The sequence below is a fragment of the Marmota marmota genome, unplaced genomic scaffold (assembly GCF_001458135.2).
Source record: "Marmota marmota marmota unplaced genomic scaffold, marMar, whole genome shotgun sequence".
Taxonomy (NCBI): domain Eukaryota; kingdom Metazoa; phylum Chordata; class Mammalia; order Rodentia; family Sciuridae; genus Marmota; species Marmota marmota.
In genome coordinates this window covers 16,304,512-16,322,447 of record NW_026000164.1, presented here as the reverse complement: position 1 = coordinate 16,322,447, position 17,936 = coordinate 16,304,512, and the positions used below count along the sequence as shown (strand labels likewise).

The window sequence follows — 17,936 nt, the reverse complement described above, 5'->3', positions numbered from 1 at the left end:
GGGGGGGGGGGGGGGGGCAGGAGAAAAAGGGGACGGGATAACAAATGATTATTATGGCAGAGAATGTCAGAACAGTAACAAAGGCATGATCTTGTCTGAGATCACAGATACAAGACTCACAGCTCTAGGGACTTGGAATTTAACAAACAAGCACAGTTCTGAATATCCTGGTAAACAAATAACAAATGATCTGTGTGATAATACAGAACTACTCTTTTTCCTATTTTTAGGGTTAAGGGATGTCTATTCAGAGTCTACAAACTTTGTTTGGATGGCCATGAGAAACGGAAAACGTCCCCTCCTTCTCAGTAATCCCTGGGGTATGTCTGGTTCCATCCTGGGTTAACATCAGTGTTAACCAAAGCAAAAGGGCGGAGGCCTCCTGCACACAACACTAGTCATCTTCCAGGCAGATGTCAGTTCTTCTTGTCGGCCTTCTGCTGCTGACTTTTTGTGGTTCCTAGGTTGTTCCACACCTCTGTGTACATTAAGGTCCCAATGAAGACAAACAAGGTGCCCAGCCAGTGCCACAGAGTGAAAGGGTTCTGGAAGTACAGGATGGAAAAGATGAGGCTCACGAACTTGCGTAGAGTCACAACAAGCGTGACGGTGAGGGAGGCACACTCTGTTGTGAGGATGAACACGCCCCGGATGCACACGTACCTGGAATGGAGTTAAGGTCGTTTTCTGTAAACTGCACTTGGGAGGCCAGTGGGGGGAACTTCTGCATGGCTCTTGGCTTAAATTTTCACCTTCTAAGAAAATAGGAGGGTCTATCACAGCACTCTATGGCCCCTCCTCAGCAGAACATCCTGCAGAGTTCCTGTTCTGCCATTCCATTTATAGATCTCAGTTGGAAACTACCTCAAGATCTCCCATTATTATTCTGGATGTTTCCTGTGGTTTACAACCAAGGTTGCCTCTGAGATAACAAAAGGGCAACATTCTCAGTAAGGCTGATCCCATCTCCCTTTATTTTGTCTTGTCCTCAGCTTCTGTGCACCCTCCTCCAAAAAAGAACTTTTAGGATTTCAGAGGATTGAGGTCAAATCAAACTGTTTCACTACTTCAAAGAGTTAACAGATTTTAAAAGGTACTTAAGGTCATTAAAAATGATTACTTAAAAAAACTGAGTCTTGACTAATTTGAAATTCTTTCAAAGCTTGTGGTACTTGTGATAATTGGAAATATCTTGGAATACTAGAAAAGCCCGGGCAAAAAATCACAAACTGTCCATGCCATAGACTAGTGTTTAACCAGTGGGCTCCTTCACTCCACCAGCGCATTCCTCCCTGCTCCCTGAGACTTAATGATCCATTGCACCACTGTCCCTGTGCCCTTTGCAAAGGAACTCCCTGAATATGTCTCTCTGCTTCCTGTTCCCTACAAGAAGAAATCAAGGAAAAAAACCAAACTCATGTCTCCACACCTGTTAGAAGAAAAGAATAAACATTCTAGGCCAAAATAACATGAAGAAACCATATATATATATGGGAAATCAAAAGGATACTGAGTGATAACATTCATGAGGAGGTAGAACCACATGATGGGCACTGTCACACCGACAACTGGAACTTGATACAGTTCTGCAAAGATTGAGAGGATATGGTCACACTAGTTTTTCTTTTTCTTTCTTTTCTTTTTTTTTTTTTTTTGTGGTACTGGAAACCCAGGGCTTTGGGCATGCTAGCTAGGCTACACACCTAACCCCAAGATCACTTTTTGATAGCTAAACTTTTCATCTTTCGAAAAGGCAATATAAATAAATGATTATAGAAATAGCAGCATTATTTCACTTGCCAATAGGTTTGCACCTCCCATCAATTTACCTGCCTTGATTCTAATGGTTAATAACAGCCACAAGAGTTATTGCTCTGAGGTGACTCTCGGAGGTCTTCAAAACTATGTTGTTAATAATCGGAAGTGGTTCTCTTATTCGGAAACTTTCCAACTTTCTTATATACTATTACTACTATTACCTTTATCATATATATATATATATATATATATATATTTGGCCAAATGAGAGAGATAACACAGTTATAACACTGTCATGCAGAGAGCAGACCTAATTTTAGAACTCATGCTCCGATGAGACCCTAAGGCCAGGCTATAGAATGCACTTACCATTCAAGGTATATGCAACATAAAGCCTGATTTTAAATGCCGTTTGTTCCCTGTGTGCTCATTTGTCTGTATGATGATATCATTAGTAGATAATCAGATCACACAGTAGTTTCCTTCAAGTTGACTGACAATTTATAGCTAATTAATCAAATGGCCACTTTACATTTATACTGTAGACACTTGAAACTAATTTGCTTATTCTTGTTGCCTATCTAACCGGTCACTAGGAAACAAGCCCTGCCACCATCCTACGCCCATCTTGCATCCATGAGCAGCTCTGCCATTCACAGTAGAAAAGGATGAGCAGCACCAGAGAGAGCTGGACTGCTGCCCAAATCTGCAGGGTGCAGATCTCTGTTCTGTGTGGCTACTAGTTGTTTGTATTCCCAAAACCTCTCGATTCAAAGGCAAACATGCAAATTCCAAAGCAAAATAGAAACGTGAAGATATTTTCTTACTTAATTTGCAAAAAATGGAGAAGTGCCTACAGAAAGCTATTGCTGCTACAACTACTAATTAATAGTACCATTTATATTCCTGAAAGGTTGGAGGAAGATAGTTTTGGAAGGGACGGATGATTTAAATAATAATGAAAAAAATTATGGTCAAATCAAAAGCAAAACTGAGACTCTGCCTCAGAAACTGGTATGTAATTCTATCATATAATCCTAAACTCACCAGACTTATTGAATAGAACTGCATGGTCATAAATATCAGAGGCCAAGAAGATGAAACCAGGAAGTGGAAGGGCGTGCTGTGGGAAGAAATGGGTCATATAAAGTTAAGTGCAAGAACATACAAAACAGTAATTGAAAGTTGTACAAATTGTTTGATAAGTAATATAAAGAAAAGCAAGTTAGACTAAGTTAAAAGTATCAGTGCCTCCACCTGGCATCATGCACAGATAAAAGCAAAGGAGCCAGCATCCTTTCCTCAACAAAAGGGAAGGGGGAAACTTAAAAACAGTCCAAAAGGATTTGACACATTTATTTATTTATTTTTGAGAAAGGTTAAGCAAACAATGGATCTAAGAATTATAAAGAATACAGAGGCAGATTTCAGGGAATTCAGAAAGCTAGTGGGAAAGAGATTTGAGGACAATCCAAAATCAGGGAAAAATAAATGAAGGTAAAAATTAGAAGGGGCTGAAGAGAAAAAAAGATATGATAGGCCAACAATGACGAAGGTGCTCGACAACAGCCCCCACCCTGCCCATCAGTAATGACGAGTCACACCTAACACTCACTGAGCAGTTACCATATGCCTGGCATTGGAGATATGAACCAAACACAATGTTTAAGTTTTAAAATTCCCAGCCACGAACCCTGGCTCCAATTAAATATCTCAAAATGTTTGGTTGCAACTTCAGTACAAAAAGTCAGCAGTGAAAGAATCCCTGGCTACCTGTATGAGGGCAACTGCCTCACTCTCAGCTTAAGGGACTGGCTATGCTCTGAGGGTATCTCAATAGCCAAGAGGGAAGAAGAGGAGGAAAGTTAGAGGAAGTGACAGTTCAAAACAAAGCACATATAATAATTAAACTATTAAGTGAATAAAACCCATCAGGGGGACTTATGCCTCTCCACCCAATCCTCCCCAAACTACACCACAGATGCCTGCCTGCACAAATTCCCTTGCTTGTTGCTCTTGGAACTTGGTTTTCCTTTTCAGGATTTCCATATTGGTTTTAACTCGATTTCATCTACAAGAATGTTGCAGGTTAGGGTGCTTTGTCCCTGGAGGTTGCTCCTGCCTAACAGATGTTTCATTCACATTGGCTGATAAGGATTGTCTTATGTAGGCAACTGTGGCTCAGAATGTGCACTAGCTCTCTCACAAAAGCACTTCAGTCTCTGGGTCTCAAGGCTTTTTAATGACATCAGAAGGATGGCATCTTTCACTTGAAATAACACACTATAATGCAGGAATTTCCACCTTCCCCACCTATAAGAAGTTGCTTACATTATAAAATAAGGCCTCCTTGGAGTGCTTCCCAAATTGTTTGTAGAGAGTCTCTTGGAATATACCCATCCTTGCTGACATCAGAAGAGCAAAAGTCAGTGCCGCGATGCCTAAGACACAAACACTGGGTTACAAGATGGCCTGCATTTGTTCATTTTCAGATGTTTCCTCAAAGAACATTTATTGCTTGTTTACAGTTCTACAGATATTATAAACTAAATGTAGAACATGTACAACATTTTAAAAATAGGTAAAAATCAACCACAATATCACCATCTAACCTTTTATTTTCTACATCTCTCTATATCTAATGCATATATTTTTATTCTAAGATGGGATGAGATTGCATGCACGATATAATATCTTGCTTTTCTTGGGATGTTTTCTCACATTTTTCTTCAAGTCCTTCATTAAATTTTTTCAAAATTGTGATTTAATGACTGTATATTATTCTATCACATGGTTGGATATAATCTAACCATCTAATCTAATTAGAAATAATCTAACCATTCTCCCTTAAATGTCTTTCAGGGAGAATGGTTAGATTATTTCCAATTACCTCATCATTGAAATCAATATGTATCATTGTACACAAACCTTTAAACATTTTGATTATTTCCTTAGAATAAACATATAAATGGAATTACCGAATCAAAGGTTGAAGACATTTTAAAAACTCAATATATAATATTTTTCCAGAAAGGCTGTGTCAATTTAAACTAATCATTTATATGAAAATGGTTTTGTCATTCTGTACCCTCGCAGCAATGAAAATAATCATTTATCATTTTGCCAATATGACAGGACAAAGTAAAAAGGTATTGTATTTTGGTTTTAATTTTCATTTCTTTGACGAACAAACTAGTGAAGCTTAACATAAAATTATCATTTATTAATTTTCCCCATGAATTGTATACTCATATCCTTTGGAAACTTTTCTCATTAGGTAAAGTATTTTTCTCATAGCTCATACAGATCTTTCTATGTTAAGAATAGCAACCTAAAGGGATAAAATTCAAAGAAAAGAGAACCACAGTCTTTTATTGCTACTTCCCCTCCACGTTGTCAGTCTCAATCTGTTCTTGTTATTACTGAAAGTACATGGAAAGAGTTTCCCTCCAAATCAGACAGTGTTGAGAACAAGGCTCTCTAGGAGTTCTCTAATTAATTCTACAAAGAGATACTTGTATTTAAGAAAAAAAGAATTCCCAGGAGATTATGATGATCAGTTAGATTCGGGAACACTGCCATCTGGAACAGCTAACCTATGAAGAATATAAATCTAAGATTTAGAAATGGGTCCCTTGGAAATTTGAAGAGTCAACTGGTTAATGTGCCCTTCTTTTGCAGATGCTTTTACTCAGCAGATGGATCATGAAGAAATGGATGACAGCCCACGCACTGCTCTCAGAGCATGCTAGGCAGGCAAGTAGACACACTTTTCTTTCAAGGCCAGTGGCAACCAAGAAACATATAGATCCATGTTGTCCAGCACTCTGCCACAAATGTGGACTTTTTTTTTTTTTTTTTCATTTCTTGAATGCTAAGGTTTAGAAATACAGGATCCCCTCTCTTCCAGGGCATAATTTTTTTTAGCTGAAGCTTCTTGCCAAGAAACACTTCCCTTAGGAGAAAACTAAGCAAACACAACTTCAGAGGCAATTAGCTTTATTGTAATTACTGTACTTGCCTAGTAACCACCATGCAAAGGCCTGGAATCCATCATTTTCACCCACGCTGGACTGGGAAGTCTAGGAAATAAGAAAATACAGAGATACAGAGACCAGAATCACATGCAACATGCAAGAGAGACAAGGGAAGTATTTATGCTATCCATTTCCCTCCATTCCTCTCTTGCAGAGACTCAAATCCTTAAATTACAAAAGTTTTAATTTGTTTTATTATTAATGAGTGTCTGGTAACCAGGCCCCAATGGCAAGTAGTGAAATAAATGATTTGTGAGCTGATTCTTACCACCTGCTTTGCTGACATGAAAGTGCAAATAAAAATCCCTGCAGACACCAGGGCAATGGAGGTATACTTGAAAATACTGTATCTGCAAAATAAAAACAAAACACAGGAAAACACATTTCCAAATGACATTTATAGTCAATGGGGTATGTAAGTACAAATCACTAAAATGTGACCTTCCAGCAGAGTCCACACAGGCAGGTACATGAAGGAATCAGGGTACTGACTGGTTCCTAAACATTTTCCCTGGGGTGGTTAAAATAATTTGTTTCCAACAGTTTGTTGATAAACAGATTGCTGCATCAGGAAACAAAAATAGAAACAGACACAGACCAGGCATGACACTGCATTCTGCTCTCAAGAGTCCATAGGGAGCCTGGCCAGTCTTAACTGGGCTCGGTGGCTTTCCCTGTCTTTATAGAACTCAAACCTGAGTCCTAAGACACACACCACCAAAGAGGAAGAATAGACCATCAGGTACCAGTAGCAGCATTCAATGCTCAGAAAATGATTAAATTGAACATTCTCTGAGGATGGTATTATTTTTAAACTTTCTGAATAACTTAAATGTTGCTCTTGAATGTTGGCATAGTTGGACAAAGAGAATTTTCAATTTATAGAACGATGAGCGATAGTAATAGCGACATTTCACATTAACTAAAATAGCATCATTATTATCCCTTTCAGATTTTTGGTGATCAAGCAAAAGCCTCAGGGAAGGATTAAAAAAAAATTAAAATGAAATGTAATAAATAAAATAAATGTAATAAATAAAAATTAAATTTAGATGTTAAGTGTAAATAGTCACAGATGACTAGTGGTAACCATATTACACAGTGAAGCTCTATTGGTTTAATAGGTACATATGGTACCATAGATTTAGTCATGACAAGAGTTAATCAATTCAGAGAAGATACTACTCCAAAATCACAGATTAGCCCACTCACCTGGCCAACTGCCTCAGGAAACTATATCATTGTGCACCATTTTTAGAAAAAGAACTAAGAAAAAAGGTAGATGGCCAAAAGCAAACTTACAACCACAAAGGGAAAAAGAATCCAGATGATAAGCCCAGGGATGGTGGCTCAGAATATCACTTCTATACATAAAATACGAAGGTGTGTTGTTTACCTTTTCTTTAAAATGATAATTCCCAGAATCATGTTGGCAATGAGGGAGCCCTGTAAAAAGGAAACAAGAATAACAAAAAGAGTCTTAGTGCACCAGGGAAAGAAAATAACTCAAAATGAATATGAATGTGTACAAGGGGGGAAACATGGAATGAAGGAGGATGGATAAACAATTAATAAGGTCCAGATGTTCTATGGCAGCAAAAAGTATAGAGCACAACGATCTCTCGTGTTAAACAGTAACGAGCTAATAATGAGAACAAAAATGATCAATTCTCAATAACTGGTCACAGAAGTTATGACTAATAGGAATAAATGATTTAATAGACTTCTTTTTGTCCAGTTTTCCATCTAATTTCTAAGACTTTTAATAAGCTTCTTCTCACCTGCAGTTTTAATGAAAGAAGTCATACAAGGATCTCTCTCCCCACTCTGGAAAGATGTTAATCAATCAGCAAGTGTTTATTAAAGTCTACTATGTGTTAAAGTTCATCTTAATAATTATAATTAATATTTACATTCAGAAATAGCACATTCAATGTCACAAAAAATCTCAGGCCACCCAGAAATGCTATCATTCCAGTCATCACCACCCATTCTGCAGTCTTTTGCAATCCTACCTACATGACCCTTGAAGTCTTCCCTTCTCTTCTGGGCATACTCTGTTCTTATTTATATACAAACCACACATGGATCTCCCACTATACATTAGGAAAAGAAGAAAACTTGTACTACTTTGGGAAAAATTCCCTTTGTCAAAAATTTTCCTTTATTAGCTCAAGTTTTTGATGAAAAAAAATTAGAAAAGAGAAGTACAATTTGAGCATTCCTGATCTGAAAATCTGAACTGTTCTAAAATCCAAAACTTTTTGAGTGCTGACATGACGCCACAAGTAGATAATCCCACGCCCCAAACCTTGATTCATGCACAAAATCATTAAATGTATTGTATAAAATTTCCTTTAGATTATGTGTATAAGGTACATATGAAACATAAGTAAATTATGTGGTTAGACTTGGGTTCCACAACCTACACTATCCCTTTAGGTATATGCAAATATTCCAAACCTGGAAACACTAGTGTCACAAGCATTTTGGGTAAGGTATACTCAATCTGTATCTGTTTCATGTAACAGAAGTAAATGTAATTTTTTTTAATGGGAAAAAAAAAAAAAAACCCACTAAGGCTGGAGCTGTGGCTCAGCGGTGGAGCATTTGCCTAGCATGTTCGAGGCCTTGGGTTTGATACTCAGCATCACATAAAAATAAAGGTATGGTGTCCAACTACAACTAAAAATAAATAAATAAATATTTTAAAAAAAAGAAAAAACACTAAGTGATAAAAAAGAAATAAGTTAAATAACATTAATAGTAAGTTTGAATATAAAATCAACCAGATGAAGAAAATTGAAGGTAAAATCTGTTTCCCAGGGAAATTTTAATTTCTTTTTAATAATCACCCATTAGACTTCAAAAAAATAAGTTAACTGTCCACTTTCACATTTCTTTCTTTTTGCCTTCCTTCTCTGGTGAAAGCCATCCTTGCTCACACATTCACAAACCTACTCTCTTATACCCAAGACCAAAGACTTATTACAAGACCTTTCTACTTTTGCTACATAGTCAGCCTACTACTTTTTTATGCTTTTCAGAGGAACATGCACATGGCAGCACTTACAGATCTAAATATCATGTGCAAGGGCATGGCAATGTTGAGATTCAGGGCATAGTTGTTCACCACGCTGACAGTAAAGAACATGGTTACCATCACGGCATAGTACCTGAAATACAGAAAGAACAGCAAATCACAGAATCTGTTATTTCCAGAAATTAAGTATAGAAGGAAATCTATATTTTAGTCTAAAAAGAATTTTATTTGTTTCCTTTGCATTAAAAGACTATCACTATTATCATCTGAAGTCAAATATTATGTATGTATAAAAATACAAAGTCAGACTAATATGGGAAAAGTTTGAATTACTGAATATGTTTAAAGAAATTATTTTTTCAAGTATACGTGGCCATTTAAAACTAAACTTTTAAAATGTTAATAGATATCAATAGGCTTTTTCGAAGTGAATAGATAAATATTACTGTATTGGTTCACTGTACATAAATTTCATATATATATTAAACCATATTAAATTGCCATGGTTTTTTTGTAATTCAAAAAGGGTTGAACATTAGCAATTTCATGATTCAACTGAACCTATTCAATAAGAGAAATATTTAAAATCAATGACTAAAGAATGCATCGCAAAGGTAAATAAGTGATTCCATGTTCTTCATGAAATGTTGTCCATTTCCACCTCTGCACATGTGGAGATATAACAACAGAGAGTTGTTCCAAGTTATCTTCTCTAACAAGAACCTATTATATATTGCTGGTTAGATATGGAGCTCTCTATACATCACAATAGCAGTAAAGCCTAAGGCTAAATTAACATAGCCTGGAAAGTTTGAGAAGCTTAACAATGAACGTAGAGCACAGTGACACATACACACAAAATCACTAGCAACTGTTTCTTCACAACCTTTTAATACTATATATTAGTGATTTTGCAAGGCTTCTTGTACAATTTTCTCAGTCTTATCTTAAAGAGATGCCTTTGGGAGGCAAGAAGAGTTCATCAAGGTGTTTCAGGATAATTAACTCAATTATTCCACATGGCTGCTGACCTAGCACTGCCTAGAAATCACTTATGAGGATGAATTACATGAGTAAAACTTTGATTATGGTTTCACAACTGAAAATAAAATAGCTATCACAAACAGGACACACATGGGAGTGTGGTTGTTGGGGGAAGATCATGGGAGTCTCAAGGACAGGCTGGGGAGGTTGAAATTCATTCTGAACATCATGACAACCACTGAGCAAGAAGTGCCACAATGAAATGGTACAAGTAAAACAGGAATAAACAAAAGTGGGCGGAAGGGAGATCAGTCAGCTGGATACTTAAAAGTTATGGTGACACGGAATACGCTCCTAATCCACGCAAATGGCTGAGGTGATGGGAAGAGACAGTGGGAAGAGGCAGGAAAGGCCAAAGAAGTAAAAAGTCACTGGGGCTCCTAGTGCAGGGTACATGCTGGCCTGCAGGAGCAGAAGTGTTATGAAGATATTAAAGCCAATGCAAAAAAAAAGTATTCCGAATATTTAACATCTGTTATGGTTTAGATATGGGGTGTCCCTCCAAAGCTCATGTGTAAGACAATGCAAGAAAGTTGAGGTGAGATGATTGGGTTCTGAGAGCCTTCACCCAGTCAATGATTAATTCCTTGGTAAGGATTAACTGTGGATAACAGTAGGCAGGTAGGGTGTGGCTGGGGGAGGTGGGTCATGCCTTTTGGGTATATATTTCGCCCTGGTAAGGGAACTCTCTCTCTGCTTCCTGATAGGCACATTCTGAGCCGCTTTCCTCCACCACATTCTTTCACCATGATGTTCTGCCTCACCTCACGCTCCAAGGAATGGGGCCTGCTGTCTAGGGACTGAGACCTCTGAAACCAAGAGCCCCCAAATAAATTCTTCCTCCTCTAAATTTGTTCTTGTCTATCTTTTAGTCACAGCAGTAAAAAAGCTGACTAAAACAGCATCCCACATCAAGAAATTTAAAAGTATGATATTTAATATAACACAATTCAGCCAGATTTTCTGTGTGCACTGTTCAGGAATGCTGCAAAACAATACCAACAAGGGTGAACCTGAGTACCTGGATATAGTCACATGGGAATGTTGCTCTCCACGGGTTAAGTGACAGCATTCTTCCAACACTCAAAACTGGATGGATAACACTCAAGTCACTCATCAAGAAGGCTGAGTCTTCAACACACTGTTCACTGTAAGAACTGCCGTGTGTTCTATCTGGCCTCAGGAGTACAGTTATGCAAGTGTGGACTAGTGGACAAAGGTCTGGCATCAACAATTCTGACTTCGCTTGCTATTCATTTTCTTTTAATTGAGGTGAAATTCATGTAACATAATATTGACCATTTTAAAGTGAACAATTCAGGGGAATTTAGTACACTTATAAAATTGTGTACACCTCTATATAGTCCCCAAGGTTAGTCAGTTTTAGAAAGGGACAGTCACACACAAACACAAGTGCACACACTATTGTCTTCCTCACAGTTATGTAAAGTGTTATGGCAGGAATTTTATCCTAAAAATAGACTCCCCAGAGTTTTGCAATGTGTTAAACTCAAAAAATGAATTATTCTACTGATATCTTTGATATATATCTCAGAATGTCTTATACTCCTTTTCTATGGGTTTCATCTCTCTTCATCTTTTTAAAAAGACCCAAAACAAAGAGACTTATGTGTCATACCTTATTGGGATAGCTGGCGGCTTCCTTCCCAAGTCAGCTTCAAAGAGGAAGCCTTCGACAGCAATAAATAAGAACTGTGCAAATGTCACAATGTTCCCACATCCTGGATGCTTCCTGGGTGATGAGTAACAGAAAGGAAAAATAAGGCACAAAGACCGAGATAAAGAGCACTAAGGTCTTATATTTATAATTCCAAAACAGCAAGAAGGATAGATCCCTATTACCCACTGTCTTTCCTTACCTGGGCTCTCAGAGACCATGGATCACACACCTTTAGCACTATACCTCACAGAAAGTGTAAAAATTTCTTATTTATTCATCCCCAGGTGTAGCAGGCCATGAGTGAGATTTGCTCTGCCCTACCCATTGCCAGAACTGTGACACAGCTTTCCTGGTACTTGGCAGGAGACTGGTTATATGTTCTGGTGGAGATCCAAAAGGCCTGTCGCCAGGAGCTGAGTCAGCACAGGTAGCAAAACCCAAGGACAGAAAGGGGCTGAATTTTCTCCTGGAATGTTTATATACCCCTCTTGACTAGGAATCATCGGGTCAGGTGATGATAAGGACGTTATTTTAGATAGTGTCTCTGAGGGGGTAAAAACTAGTTCTTGGGAAGGGGGAGGGATCTTACCCCTTTTAAGTATAAGGTACAACAAAACACACCTGTGCTTAAACCAGAATATAGTATATCTGTGAAGGGGTGATTTAGAAAAATTGTCTAAAAAGGGTTCTGGTGTCAAAGCAATAAAACTGCGAAAGACTACTATCGTTCCTTTCACCACAATCCTTACACAGCATTTCAAATCTATTAGGCACTCAAGAAATGTCTGTGGAATTCAATTGATCCTCTTCAGTGATCTATGTAACAGTTGGGGAATCTTCCACGGTGACCATTGGGAACAGATTCACAAAGTAGAAAAATTCCTTCTAACATCCAGCTGGAGGCATTCTGAAAATTAGTCACATGCTATGCTAATGTTTTTCTTGAGCTTGTCTATTCAGCTCTGCTTGATCACTGGAAAAAGTACCAAGTAAACAGCATCTAGATTTCCCTTACTACCATTAATCACCACTTCATATTCTTCTCTTCATCCTGATCAAAGATATTTACCTAAAGCCAGTGAATACAGGATTTAACTGTATTGTTACATATTAATACATTGCTATTTATCAAAACTCCATTTCCTATTGGTAGCATAATATTAAACAAGATATACAAACTCTTAAAGATATCCATCAGGCACAAAAACAGACAAGCTAAGGCATAAGCCATTCTTACAGCAAGTCAGGCTTACCATCTGAAGCAGACCTGTCACTGCTCTAAGCTGGACTGCCTAAGAAGGCTTCCTTGAAATCTCTAATTTTAGATGCCATTCAACAATGTCTCTTTCAGCATTTTTCATATTCAAAAGACAAGGCCAAACATTGCATTGCAGGGATCCATAAATAAGTATGTAAGATCATTATCTCATTCAAGAAGCTAATTAAAACCATTATCTTATATAAGAGAGCCCCAAGAAGGAATTCTAACCTAGATGGTCCCTGGTACAATGCTTCCGAACTCCCTCCAGCCCACCGCTGTTTATAAGCCCATGTGCCTTAAGAGGCTCACTCTCCTACTTCTGATTCCATTGGTCTAGGACTGGATCCTAGGAATCTACTTTCAAAAGTTTTCCTTGGCTGGGCATAGTGGCGCATGCCTACAATCCCAGTGGCTTGGGAGGCTGCAGCAGGAGGATGGCAAGTTCAAAACCAGCCTCAGCAATGCAACCAGGCTCTAAGCAACTTAGTAAGACCCTGTCTCAAAAATAAAAAGGGCTGGGGATGTGACTCAGTGGTTAAATGCCCCTGAGTTAAATCCCCAGTACTAAAAAAAATGTTTTTCCTTGATCCTAATGTGCAGCCAGAGTTGAAGTGTGCATGAATGTGCATTTGGCCATGCATGTGTAAGACGCATGACCCCTTACATGGGATTGGAGACTACTATGCTCCATAGTGGTTAAAAGTATAGACTAACATGCAAGATTCATTTTCATCACATACCATCTAAATCCTGTTTTCTCATCTTTAAAATGGGAACCTATTAGTTGCTCATCTCAGGAGTAAATGAGCCACTCCCTAAAAAGTACTTAACACAGTGCTTTCCAGAGTGACAAAGGCAAACAGAACCACCAGCGATGACCAGTGCTTAGGGTCTTGCATATTGAAAGGTCTTCAATGAAAATGATCTATTATTAGTGCAGCGAGAATTCAATGAGAAAATACAAATGAAGTGCCAAGCACAAGACTGAGCCCAAAAGCTCAAAACTTGCTTTCCTGTCTATCTTCTCTCTATGGAAAGCTCAGACGAAGTCAATTAATGAACATTATCAAGAACCGATTATGCACAGTTAGGTGCTAGCTTAGAGGGAGTTCCCAATGTGAATGACAACTGATCCCTGCCCTCAGGAAGACAACAGCAGCTTAGGGAGCCAAAGGGGAAATATGGACAGTGAGAACCCAGTGCCACAGTGGGAATGTTGGAGGACAGACCACATCCCATCCATCTTTGAGCCCCAATCACAGCCTTCACTCAAATAAGCCAATGAATGTAGGAATGCCTCACTTTAACAAGAGTGATCTAGAATATTAGCATATGTACAAAAGATTTTTTAAAAGGTAGTTTATTTTTTTAAAAAAGATTCACTTTACAAGTGTATTCTTCAGATGATTTTTTTAATGTTTTGTTGTTGTTACGGGATCCAAACCTAGGCCCTCACACCCAGGGCCTCACAAAGGCTCTGTCACTAACTAAGGCCCCTTATGATTTTTTAAGGGCCATCATGTTTTTATTTTACCTTTATTTTATGGAGTTAAAGTAGTAGCATGCCCATTTTATTGCCCAAGACACTGAGGGCCACACAGCTGAGCTGAGTAAGTTTCTCAGGGCCTCTAGGCAAAGTAACAGGGTTTGCATATATCCTTATTCTTCTTCTTAACGTTACAATTCTATGGCTTTTAATGTGGCTTTTTAGTCTTGCAACCTTAGCTACTAGCTAATTTTAGGACATTCCCCAAAGGAAATCCTGTATGCATATGAGTGACTCCTCACCCTCCCTTCTTTACCCCAGGTCCTTTGACAACTCATAATCTACTTTTTGTGGTCTCTATTTCCATATAATTTTTAAATCTCCCTAATGTACTCATATAACTCAAGTTTCTTTCTAAATCTACTTGGCTTTTTAGGAACACATATTATTGTATATCTCTCAGGGAATTCTATATATTTAACTGGAGTAATTCATTTTAAAACTTCAGAGTAAAAACTTAATTTTTTTCCCTAAATCTTTTGTTCTTTTAACTTTACTCCCCAAGAATTATAATCATTAACTGCCAACAACTGCTCTTACTTTGAATTGTCTTTGGCAAGAATCCACATTTTTATTTTTTAACAAAAGCAACTTTGAAGAGAATGAACTGATCAGATAGTTCATATCTTTTCTTTTTCTAGATACAGGAAACTTATTTATTTAATTCAACATCAGGCCTTTAATTGAAAAATTGAATGGGAAATAGAAAATGTTTCAGATTGTTTTCCTAATGTAAGACATACAATACCTTGCCTATCAACTTGTTAGTTGATACATGAATATTTTGTTTCCAAGGTAGGAAGGAGCTTCTTAAAGGAGGGGGAGCAGGCACTTATTCATTACTATGGATCTGCTCAGTGCAATATATGTTTATATTTTACTATTGGTCCCATATAATATAGGTACACAAATCAGAAAGAACAAACTGAATTTATTTCCCAATTTGGGAAAAACGGTTTAAAAAATTCTTTTTTTTTTTTCCCCAACAGGTCAACTTTAGCATTTACATTTAAGAGTAAATTTGCCATTTGCTATGGTGCCTAAGGGTTATAAAGAAGTCATGAAAAAGTGCAGCTCCTGCTCTGAAAAAATTCATGGGCTTTCCACTGTGATGTTCCCAGATAAAGCAGTGAATTCCAAGATCATATCTAGAAAGAACCTTAAAGACTATGTGGCCTAAGCAGGTTCTATTTTACTGATTTGTCACGAAAGTTGTGACTTACCCAAGCAAGTTAGGAAAAGGCAGCTATTTGGTCTGGTATATCACATATCACTGATTATTTTAACAAATATACTTTCTCTCCACTTAATGAAAACCCACTGTTGTATGCAAAAATGCAGATATATAAAAAAAGAAAAGAAAAAGAAGGAGGGATGATTTGTATATAAATTAGTCAAGCATTCTAAATAGAAGCTCCTATGGAAATATTTTGTAAAGTTAGAGTTGTCCATAACTTTTCTGAACAGCTCATAAAACAAGGTACCTGAATTGAAATAAAATTGTAAGAGTAATGGAAGTCAACCACCAGTGTGCTTCAAGTTTTCCACATGCATCTCATTTAATCCTTTAAAACTTGTGAGCCTGATGGAACCATCACCCTCTTTGGCAGCTAGAATCAAGTCATTTGGCCAAGGACTCACAAACTAGTAAAAAGAGGCTTCAGTAGCTAGCATATTCTGGCATCATACAATTAAATCTTTTGGCAAGATTTAATTTAACGGCATATATAATATAAATATTGCACTATTATTTTCTGACCTTCGTTTCCATGGACTACCTAATTACATCACTTTTTATATTTAAAAAAATATAGATATAAACTATATGTCAATTTCCAAAGTGGCCTTCCTGTGAAGTGTATCAGATTATAGCCGGATACAGGTGTTGGGGTTTTTTGTTTTTTTTTTCATTTTCATATCCTTCACCACCTACTCCCAAGACAAATAACAGATCTTTATCAGCACTTGCTGCATAATAAAATGTCAAGCTCCGTAAGAGCAAAAATGAACTCCTCATAAAGTTTAACTTAACTGGTTGCTTCAGAATGATTTAATCAATGGTTTCAAATAAAATACATCTCTTGCAGGAATCACATGAAGAATTGGATGACCAAGACCCATCTGCCGCTCAAGTTCAAAATTAACTGGGAGGTGAAAGAGGGTATTAAATTAGGAATTTAGACAACATCTTGGACTACAGATCTTGCTCTGCCACTTACAAGTAGTGAAAGACCACCTATTCACTGTCGGTAAAGGTGAATTCTTGACAATAGGATTAGTTGGAAGATAAATGGAGAATTTAGAAACAGGAAGCTAGATGGCACCACAGATACTATTTTACAGCAGAGGAAAGGAGGCCCAGAGAGGCTAAGTAACTTGAAAAGGGCACACAGTCAGTGGATGGCAAAGTCAAGACTGAAATTCATAACTTCGCGCTTTTAAATCCAGAGCTTTTTCCATTCCACCTGTTGTCTCTTCAGCAACAGTTCTGTCCACTGAACTTTGCACATTGTTTCTCACCGCTATTTGCTAACTACCTCAATAAAGCCAGTCTAGTAACCTTTGGGAAAGTGTCATAGCCTTTCTCATTTTATACATTTCAAAATACATGTTTCCCAATTTAAAACCTATGATGGCATAAAGCTGGAAATGCTCTCTCAGGTCACTTGGACTGATCTTTCACATAATAATTATCTGTTCTACATCACTGAGATGTATGTTTGGGCAAAATAGCCACAGGCAACTCTGGGGCCAATAATAAAGATGAAACTGTGCGGTGTGGACAAAACCAGAACGCTTTGCTCAACTCGGGATATGCCATTGACTGGGCGAAGAAATGAGCTGGAGCTGAAGGGGAAGTAGGGGAGAGAGTGGCTGGACGAAGGAACCAGCTCCCTGCCCATCTTGGACCAGTCACTTAAAAAACTCCGCAGGCTTCCATCCCCCAGGGTGCGGAAACTGGGTGACGACTGCAACACCCTCAGTGTCCGTCCCCTCACGGGGATGCTGTCAGAGTTTATTAGGCGGGATAGCCGGCGGTGTGCAGGACTAGGGGCAGAGTAGTGGGTCCAAAGGGGTCCAGGCTGCCCACGCGGGACCGGGCTCATGCATTCCCGCCCGGGCACCGCTCAAGGCGGGGTGGGGACTGGGCAGAGATGCGGCCCCGGGCAAGAGCCGCGCTGTCAGCAGAGGAGCTGTAGTTCTCAGTCAGCCCAGGCCCCATTCATCCGAGGGGGCGTCCAAGTCCCGGCCAGACTACATATCCCAGCATCCCGCGCGCCCTTACGCGGGGCGGGACGGGTCGTTCCGCCAGAGAGGAGCAAAGGGAAAGTGCCACGAAAGCCTCGCGAGATCAGCGGCCGCGGGGCCTGCCGGGAAGTGAAGTCTCCACGCCGTCGATGCTTCCTGGGAGACCCAAGAACTCAAAAGGGGATTCGCTACTGTCACAAAAACTCGCAGCCGCTGCACTAAAACCACAGACCTGTGACTGCTCATTAGAGGTGTTCGAGCATCTGAAACAATTCTCCAAAACAGGATGAAAGTAGAAATTGGTCTCTAGAAAAGCG

At 38.5% G+C, this 17,936-nt stretch overlaps 1 protein-coding gene across 1 annotated transcript; it reads right to left on the bottom strand.

Annotated features, from left to right (window-relative positions):
- Positions 1 to 68: 68 nt before the first annotated feature.
- On the bottom strand, positions 69 to 17,477 carry Slc35b4 (solute carrier family 35 member B4). Its single transcript, XM_015493901.2, has 10 exons — positions 17,074 to 17,477; positions 11,522 to 11,635; positions 8,869 to 8,971; positions 7,192 to 7,241; positions 6,064 to 6,145; positions 5,780 to 5,840; positions 4,090 to 4,199; positions 2,806 to 2,881; positions 1,511 to 1,586; positions 69 to 663 (listed from the first exon to the last, which is right to left on the bottom strand). The coding sequence occupies exons 1-10, from the start codon at positions 17,475 to 17,477 to the stop codon at positions 417 to 419; spliced, it is 1,323 nt and encodes a 440-aa protein (XP_015349387.1). The 3' UTR covers positions 69 to 416.
- Positions 17,478 to 17,936: the final 459 nt, after the last annotated feature.